The 10260-nt window shown below is 43.9% G+C and overlaps 2 protein-coding genes across 2 annotated transcripts in view; both read left to right on the plus strand.

Moving 5' to 3' along the window:
* Positions 1-3667, plus strand: part of LOC120995068 (C4b-binding protein alpha chain-like) — a 694048-nt gene extending 690381 nt beyond the window's left edge. The window contains exon 27 of the mRNA XM_040424045.1: positions 3526-3667. The gene's annotated coding sequence lies outside the window, so the exon portion shown is untranslated. The remainder of the gene's footprint in view (positions 1-3525) is intronic.
* The window catches only part of LOC120995069 (C4b-binding protein alpha chain-like), a 362014-nt gene extending 358347 nt beyond the window's left edge, over positions 1-3667 (plus strand). Inside the window, exon 19 of the mRNA XM_040424050.1 lies at positions 3267-3667. Coding sequence (XP_040279984.1) covers positions 3267-3466 — 200 coding nt within the window. The 3' untranslated portion in view covers positions 3467-3667. The remainder of the gene's footprint in view (positions 1-3266) is intronic.
* Positions 3668-10260: the final 6593 nt, after the last annotated feature.

Raw genomic sequence — 10260 nt, forward strand, 5'->3', positions numbered from 1 at the left:
GTCTGAGTATTTCACAATCTGCTCAGTTACTGGGATTTTCACGCACAACCATTTCTAGGGTTTACAAAGAATGGTATGAAAAGGGAAAAACATCCAGTATGCGGCAGTCCTGTGAGCAAAAATGCCTTGTGGAAGCTAGAGGAGAATGGGCCGACTGATTCAAGCTGATAGAAGAGCAATGTTGACTGAAATAACCACTCGTTACAACCGAGGTATGCAGCAAAGCATTTGTGAACCCACAACACGCACAACCTTGAGGCGGATGGGATACAACAGCAGAAGACCCCACCGGGTACCACTCATCTCCACTACAAATAGGAAATAGAGGCTACAATTTGCACGAGCTCACCAAAATTGGACTGTTGAAGACTGGAAAAATGTTGCCTGGTCTGATGAGTCTTGAGACATTCAAATGGTAGAGTCCGAATTTGGCGTAAACAGAATGAGAACATGTATCCATCCTCTGATGGCTACTTCCAGCAGGATAATGCACCATGTCACAAAGCTCGAATCATTTCTAATTGGTTTCTTGAACATGACAATGAGTTCACTGTACTAAAATGGCCCCCACAGTTACCAGATCTCAACCCAATAGAGCATCTTTGGGATGTGGTGGAACGGGAGCTTCGTGCCCTGGATGTGCATCCCTCAAATCTCCATCAACTGCAAGATGCTATCCTATCAATATGGGCCAACATTTCTAAAGAATGCTATCAGCACCTTGTTGAATCAATGCCACATAGAATTAAGGCAGTTCTTAAGGCAAAAGGGGGTCCAACACCGTATTAGTATGGTGTTCCTAATAATTCTTTAGGTGAGTGTAGATGTACAATGAGATAATTATAGTCTCTTATTAGATATAAGAAAATATATAGAATTAAACAAAATGTAAATAAAGTTTCACCTCCACCTTGAGGTACATCAGGGGGTTATGAAAAAAGTGGAAAAAGACATGTAGGGATGAAAGAAACTTTATAAGCAACGAGATATATATGGATAATGCTTAGCTCCTGAACAGGTAGTGGGGGAAGGTATACATCCCGATTTAGAATAACTCAGCCAAGAACGACTGGCTGGGGAACCCACACGGCGTGTCCGGCAGATGTATAGCTAATGCGGCTAATGGTTGAGCTCTAGTGCTCCAGCTTTAAGAGCTGGCGCCACATGGAGCTTCGGCACGCCGGTACGGTAAAACGCAACTGTGGAGCGCATCATGTAACTTCCTATTAATGGAACGCACCATGGAACGCAAACTCCCAGAGTACTTTAAGATGAGGAGCAAGGGTAAAAAACAATACTTAGAAAGCGTGCAGTATAAAATAACATAGAAGGTGGGAGGATTTAACTATAATATATTGATAATTCAAGCTTGAGTTATCCCAAGACTATTTTATTAAATAGCTAGATTTAGCAATAAAGGACCATCAGCGCACACAAGGGAATTTATTTTTTATATAATAGACATAAACAAATATTGCAGAGACAAAGAAAAGGGTGACCTATTAGATACCCTAGGTAACACGAAAAAATGATATGGCGACAAATGCAAGTCACCAGAAATAAGGTGCTTCTTGCACCAATAAACCAAACAAAGGTACCTTATAGATATCCGAGGCAGAAGCAAATAAAACAAAACAAAAAGACAGCAGAGAACAAAATGAATCAAATGAAGCAAGTGAAAGTTAATCTTTCATTTAAGCCCCCGGGTGCCTGGGATCGAAAGCGATAAATCCATTCAGTCTCCTTTTGGATTATCTTTCAATCCCAATCACCCTTCCTAGGGGGTAAAGGGACTGCCTCAAGTGCAGATAACTCAGGCTTGAATTATCGATATATATTAGAGTTCAATCCTCCCACCTTCTATTTTATATTATACTGCACGCTTTCTAAGTATTGTTTTTTACCCTTGCGCCTCATCTTATAGTACTTGGGGAGTTTGCGTTCCATGGTGCGTTCCATTAATAGGAAGTTACGTGATGCGCTCCACAGTTGCGTTTCACCGCACCAGCGTGCCGAAGCTCCATGTGGCGCCAGCGCTTAAAGCTGGAGCACTGGAGCTCAACCATTAGCCGCATCAGCTCTACATCTGCCGGACACGCCGTGTGGGTTCCCCAGCCAGTCATCCTTGGCTGAGTTATTCAATATCGGAATGTATACCTTCCCCCACTACCTGTTCAGGAGCTAAGTATTATCCATATATATCTTGTTGCTCATAAAGTTTCTTTCATCCCTACATGTCTTTTTTCACTTTTTATAACCCCCTGACGAACCTCAAGGTGGAGGTGAAACACATTGGAGTCACTTTATTTACGTTTTGCTTAATTCTATATATTTACTTATATCTATTAAGAGACTATAATTATCTCATTGTACATGTACAGTATGTTCTATGACTACTGGCTATATTAAGGTATTAAGGTCTGGATAGGGAACTTCTAGGTTCTAGGAACGAGGACAGGAAACCTCTACCATCAGGGGGTGACCCTGGGCTGAGAAATATTTAGGGTAAAGCAGGGAAATAGTTTTTTCTTTTTTGGGAAATAATTTTTGGACACTTTCGTATTTATACCCATCTACAGAAATATAATAAAGGTATTTTTTTTAAATTGTCACGTTAGCCTTGAGATATTTAACTTTATTTTTCACGTGATTGATAATTTATCTGTTAGAACATCTAATTTTTGTTTGTTACTTCCCCAACAATCTCTCCTATCTGGTTCCTCTCGATACGCAACAAATGACCGCTCAGCCAATTACTGCTGTGACCAGGGTGGACATTTCACTTCAGCTAAGAAATTTATTGGTTATCAGTCTCCTTTTAAAGGGGTTATCTCATCTCAGACATTCATGGCATATCGATAGTCAGACAGATGTGGGTCCCACATCTGGCACCCAGTCTGATCTCCAGAACGGGCCCCAAAAGTGAAGGAGAGCGCACCACGCATACGCTGGAGCTTTCCATTCACTGCTATGAGGGTTCCAAAAATAGCCAAGCAAGCAGACTTGGCTATTTTTGGAACTCCCATAGCAGTGAAAGGAGGGGGCCATGTTTGCGCAGTGGACTCTCCTTCACTTGGGTGGGGGGAGCCCATTCTGGAAATAGATGCGGGTCCTAGATCTGGAACCCAGACACATCTGAAGTTGATGTTACGGTATATCATAGCAATATCCATCAATGTCTGAGATGAGACAACCCCTTTATGAAGATTATTTTTTTGTTCTGAAAACTATTCTGAAGGGTAACAATAGATATTCTTATTTCATAGAACCTGTGTGTGATCAAATCTGGGAATTACAAGAAGAAGCTCGGAAATGCACTTCAACTCCAGATGAATGGATTAAGTACCTACAAGTGCAGTACCTCTACCTTCAAATAGAGAACATGAAGCTGGACATTGAAATAAAGAAGAGGCAGCTGGGTGCTTTGTCTGAAACTAGTCCCATTTTAGATGAGATAACCCAATAAAACAAAAACAGGCTAAGAAATAAATTTATGCTACCATTGTTTTAATGCATTAATGCTATAAGAGAACAGTAAAACTAATTAGCTTTGCAGTACTATGTAAACCTACTTTATAAAAAAATAAATAATAAATATATCTATACTAGCAGAAGGACCCGGCTTCGCACGGGAATATGTATTTCATTTAATGTTTGTGTGTGTCGTTAAAAGATATTGACAGTATCCACTATAACAGTGAAATCTACAGTGCCCCGCCCCTTTAACAGTGACCTCCACAGCGCCTGCCCCTTTATTAGTGACCTCCACAGTACCCTGTCTTGTTAACAGTGATTTCCACAATAATTAGCCCCCTTAACAGTGACCTCTACAAAGCTCTGTTCCCTTTAAATGTGACCTCCACAACAGCCCGCCCCTTAACAGTGACCTCTACAGCACCGCGCCCCTTAACACTGACCTCCATAGCAGACCCTCCCCTTAACTGTGACCTCCACAGTTCCCTGTCCCCTTAACAGAGACCTCCACAGCGCTTGCCCCTTTAACAGTGACCTCCACAGCATCCCGCCCCCTTATCAGTGACCTCCACAGCAGCCCACCCCTTTAACAGTGACCTCCACAGTACCCTATCTCCTTAACAGTGATTTCCACAACACCCTGTCCCCTTAACAGTGGCCTCTACAGCAATATGCCCCTGAACACTAACCTCCATAGCGGACTGTTCCCTTAACTGGGACCTCCACAGCAGCATGCCCCTAGGGTGGCCAGATGTCCGGTTTTAGGGTGGACACTCCCTGTCCTCCGTCCGGAGCAGGGCCTGGACAGACACAGGGATGTTCTTTTGAACAGCTCACTCTCAGACAGCAGCACTGTGCTGTCTGACCATGAGCTGCAGAGAGAAAGTCACCATCCCTCCCACTGCTGCAGCTGACAGAAGTAGATTTTTACCTTCATTTTTTCAACCCCCGTCGACTGCGGAGAGGGTGGGACCTGGGGGTGGGGTTTTTAAGTCTGTCTTTTGAGGGTCGCCTGAATGGCCACCCTACCTGCCCTCTGAACTCTGACCTCCACAGCACTCCGCTCCCTTAACAGTGTCATCCACAGCGCCCTGCCCCTTTACAGCTTATTTGCAGCAGTGAAGAAAAGTGTCTTGATTGTTATGAAAACCTGGTGTAAAACTGTGTGTATGTGGAGACTAAGATCCTGCGAGCTTCTATTGGCTAATAAGGGACATGTGACAGTGTGTATGGCAGTTGGGATATGAAGAGAAAGACCTGCAGGCTTCTATTGGCTAATGTAGGTCATTTGATGTGCCAATTTGCATTTTTTGGGAATATCTCAGGAACGGTACATGCTAGAGAGCTGGGACCCGGTCTAAAACCTTCCCGGACACCTGATGTACCTGTGTGCCAAATTGTGATTGTAAATGCGACAGTTTACTCAAATTACTCTGTCTATCTGACCACTGACTGTTTATGTTATTAAAGTCATATTCAGGGTAAGGCCACATTGAGCAGCACGAAGGGCACCTGCACATGGGTGTGGCTTTCCAAACAGAAATTCCGCCCAGATTTTCATGCAGATTTCCTGCAGTTTCAACAACAAATCAAGTGTTACTTGCAGATTTTGATGCAGTTTTGACCTGATCTCCCCATGCCTGAAATTCACACTATAAGGGTACTGTCACACTAGCGGTTTTCTTTTCCGGAGTTCTGTCCTAGGGGTTCTATACCGGAAAAGAACTGATCAGTTTTATCCCCATGCATTCTGAATGGAGAGCAATCCATTCAGGATGCATCAGAATGTCTTCAGTTCAGTCTTTTTGACTGTTCAGAATGGAGATAATACCGCAGCATGCTACAGTTTTATCTCCGGCCAAAAATCCGGAACACTTGCCGGAATGCCGGCATTTTTTTTTCATAGGAATGTATTAGTGCTGGATCCGGCATTCAAAATAACGCATGCGCAGACTGAAAAAAATGTGAAAAAAATAAATGCCGGATCCGTTTTTCCGGATGACACTGGAAAGACAGATCCAGACTTTTAATGCATTTGTAAGACGGATCAGGATCCTGATCAGTCTTACAAATGCCTTCAGTTAGCATACGTTTTCACGGATCCGGCAGGCTGCCGCAAGTGTGAAAGTACCCTGCAAAATGTGCAGGTAGTCTTATGAGGCTGTGACACAGCCACTGGGGTATTTAAATTGATTGTTAGGCCTCATTCACATGTCATTGATTCACGGATGTGTGCTGTCCGTGTTCTCCATGGACAGCACACATACCCATTCATTTTAATGTGTGTATTCACACATCAGTGTTTTATCACGGTCCGTGAGTCCATGGTTTTAGCACGGAAGCATGTTTTCTTTTGTCCATGTTCACGGATCCATCACGCCCATTATAGTCTTTGGGGCCTTGAAAAACACGGATGCGACCTGGATGCCATCTATGTTTCACAGACCATTAAGGGCTGTTTCACACGAGCGAGTCCATTGCGGGAATCACGCTCCGTGTGTGAGTGTGATCCTCCGCTCTGGATTTGCAGGAGCGTGCGGTATTATCATGATTTATAATGCTATGTGTCTCTGCATGGCCTTTTTTCCACAGAATCATAGTGACATAAAGCTGTCAGTATGATTCTGTAAAAATAAGGTCAAGCAGAGGTACATAGCATTATAAATCATGATAATGCCGTGCGCTCCTGCAATTCCAGAGCGGAGGATCACACTCACACACAGAGCGTGATTGCCCCAATGGACTCGCTCATGTGAAACAGCCCTAAGAGAAGATGCTCTGAAAATTAATTTTCAGCTGTGCAATGTCTGTGGAACACGGATGGCACACGGAGAGCAAAAAACGGACACACAGAGCAAACACAGATGCTTCACAGAAATCTTCACGGATTAATCACTGACCATGTTATCACAGATTTTATCACGGACGAGTGAATGAGACCTTGCATGATTTTTCTCTTTTACATCTTTTTTTCCTTTAAAACCAACACAATTAACAGTTTAGTTTTGTGTTGATATAAAAATTGCATCAAAAACAGATTGCAAAATACACATGCATAATACACGTGCATTTTTACAGCAATCAAGTTTTTTTTTTACAGATGAAACATGTTAAATAGCTGAGCAAAGCAATTGAAGCGGAATTCGGTGTGAAGTTTGCGAAAACTTCAACTTCGAATCTGAATTCAAAATTGGATCTTTGTGTTCCATTACTGCTCCAACTGAAATTATAGTATAAATGGTATTTTGAAGAGCATCAATATTCATTAAATAAAAACAGTGCATTGTGGTCAGTGCACTTCATCAGGTTTGATACATAGTAACATATGGAACACTTTCAATATACTATAGTTCAAAAAGAGCTGCCAAACAAAGCTTAGTAGTAGTGCATTCAAGAGTTAAAAATAATACATGAGCAATTTAAATTTTTTAACAGCAATATTAAAACTAGTATATTCTTTATAAGAAATAGAACCCTAATATTAAAATGAGACTGCTCATGATTGTGGGGACCACTTGTACATCCAGAAGACCTCTCTTCTCCTGAGAAGCTCAAACCTGTGTTGTGCAGAGCAAGGAATATAATCAATGAGAATTATCCTAATAGTATCCAGGTCACCTCCATGGACTAAGGCACAGTAACTGGAGAGGCCACATTTCAAATATTGTTTCTGGATATTGTGCTTGTTAAGGGAGTAGAATAGCCTGGGTCCCTTAGAAAACTTTTGCCCCCTCACCCCCATCTCGCAGAGCAACTTGCCCGCAACCCCCTCCACACTGCTAGTCTAGATCACCCACACTTGCCAAAAAACCCACCCACTCAGTAGTTATGCCTTGTTAATGACCCCACACAGTAGTTATGCCACCTTATTCCATCCTCACAGTAGTGCTATCTCTTAATGCACCCACAAAATAGTACTCCCTCTAATATAAGTGAATGCCTGCAGGGGTGTAAATAAAATAAAAATCAGTAATTCTCACCTAGCCCTCCCAGTGAACGGAACACATTCCGCTCCCCCCCCCCCCCCCCCCCTTCTTCCCAGCAGGCTCAATGCAGTGAGGTAATCTGAGGTGCCTGCTGGGATGAGTAGACGAGCATAGGGCGGGGGATGCTTCTCTGCCCATGTGCTCTTCTACTCAGTCCAGCAGGCAATGTCACTGCATTGTGCCTGCTGGAAAGATCATAGCCAGGTAATGAGGTCCGGGTGTAATAGATGACAGACATCCATTGTGGCTAGGGTGGAAAGAGGTCTTGTTTTAGGCCGGACAGACGCAGGGATGTCCTTTTTAACAGCTCATGCTCAGACAGTAGCACTGTGCTGTCTGAACATAAGCTGCACAGGGCCGGTGCTACCATAAGGCAGACCAAGCGGCTGCCTTAGGGCGCACCCTGGGGGAGGGCGGAAAAATGTGACATGGAGGGGGAGAAATGTGACATGGAGGGCTGATGTGACATAGGGGGGTGATTTGACATGGAGGGGGAGAAATGTGACATGGGGGGCTGATGGCTGACATGGGGGCATGATGGCTGACATGGCCGCATGATGGATGACATGGGGGGCTGATGGATGGGGGCTGATGTCTGACATGGGGCTGTGAGCTGAGGTCTTATTAACATTGGGGTCTGATTGCTGGTGTAATGGAAAATATTTTTTTCTTATTATCCTCCTCTAAAACCTAGGTGTGTCTTAGAGGGCGAAAAATACGGTCCTCAAACCAGCGATTGTCTGAAGCAGAGAGAAGATACCAGGACCACACAGAGGAGAAGCCAGCTGCTGCAGACTGGACCAGGGCTTGGTGAGCTGTGAGGGGGGGGCGCCAAAATGCAGCTTCGCTTGTGTTGGCAAAAATCCTTGCACCGGCCCTGAAGCTGCAGGGATAAAGTCACCCCCCCCCCCCCCCCCCCGCAGCTGACCTATAGTTCCATCTGCATTTCATTTTTTTAAATCTCCATCGGCTGCAGGCAGGGAGGGGGCATGGCCTAACAGGTTCAGGGCGTGGCTTAGTAGAAACGGGGGCTGTGTTATAAAGTCCGGCTTTTGAGGGTGGTCTGAGTGGCCACCCTAATTACGGCCTGGGCCCATACACACTAGTCATTACTACTGTGTGTATGTAATGGCAATAGGGTGGCCAATTTCATTACCCTAAAAAGGAGGACATCACACTCAGGCAATGGATGACAATACAACACATGGAATGGAATTGATGGGGGTCATTTATCAAGACCAGCGTTTTAGACGCCAGTCTTAATAAACCCCTATAAATGGCGGTGGATCTGCCAGAGTTATGAAGAGGCCAGCTGGCCTCTTCATAACTTCAGCGGATCCTCCGCCACTTCTAAATGTAAGACAGCTTCCGAAATGTCTTACATTTAGACCTTTTTCTACGCCTGAAACTGTCCCCTTCCCCGCCCACGCCAAGCCCACTTTTTTAGAACTGGCATGAGCGGGGAAAAGTCAGAGAATGTGGAGCAACTAATCTTTGTGCTGCACTCTGCGCTTGAAATACACCTAATATTTATCTAACTCTAAAGATAAAGTATTGCTTTACTGACCAAATCTGGTGCCTACTTGCAATATTTAAAGGCTATGTACACCTTTGGGGGCATTTTTTTTAAATTATAGAATTGTACTTATTTTGAGCTGAAAATAATTTTTTTATTGGTCTTTATTAAAAATGTAGAGCCTCTTTCTCTGTACAGCCTTGATATTCTCTAGTGGCATGTTCTGTGGTTTTACTGTGTTCAGTCAGGCAGCTCAGCTGACAGCTCCTTATCTCTGATCTCTGACTTCATAAGCCCTCATTATAGCTCAATTCATATCTTATTGATAAGAATGCGGCTTAAATAAGTGTTTATGACCTTTTATTAATTTAGAGATAAGGTTCATTAGTAGTGATGATCGAGCATCAAAGTATTCGGGTGTTCGGCCCGAACACATTGCTATATTCGCGTTCTCAGCCGAGCACCCGAGTATAATGGAAGTCAATGGGAGACAATCAGGAACCCCCTGCTCTGAAATGGGGAGGGTGCCTGGTCCATTGGAAAAGGTCAAAAAGTGACAGAAACACCACCGAAATGGATCGGGAACACCATGGGGACGATGTCTGGGTGCATCTTGGACTCCCAGGTCGCTGCTGGGAACCATGTTGTCCGAGTTGTACGACACTTTTACAGACTGACAAAAATACGACAAATCCCCCCAAAAAATCAGTTTACAGGAAAAATTGTTAGGAAACATTCTTTCCTGTATATTCAATTGTATATAAAGTGCAAGTGCTGCAAAAAATTACAAGCAAGAGGCACTCCGAAACAGCCTGTATATCACATAAAGGAGGGCCTCATTCACATTGTGGTACAATTGTTCAGGTAGTGGGACTCCTACACTCATAAAGCCTATGCACTAAGTGAAAGGGCTGCCAAAAATTACAAGGAATCGGCACTCCAAAACACCCTTTGTTACACATAAAGGAGGGCATCATACACACCCTTGAATAATTATGATTGATGGCCTGCTGGTGACCCTCAAAAACATTTGGAGCAAGGGCATGCTGATCTGACCATCTAAAACCTTAGACGTGAGCGCATGCTGCCACATTGGTGACTCTAGATAAACTCTGGGCTATTGCACGTCCCCGTGATGGCAACAATCTATATGGATGTCTTTTCAATGTTCTTTTCTGCGCCTACCATGGTGATCATGGGTAACGGGGAATCAGGGTTCGATGCCAGAGAGGGAGCTTGAGAAAGGGATACCACATACAAGGGAGGTCAATGGCTGAAATGTGA

Source organism: Bufo bufo, chromosome 3 (genome assembly GCF_905171765.1).
Source record: "Bufo bufo chromosome 3, aBufBuf1.1, whole genome shotgun sequence".
Classification (NCBI taxonomy): domain Eukaryota; kingdom Metazoa; phylum Chordata; class Amphibia; order Anura; family Bufonidae; genus Bufo; species Bufo bufo.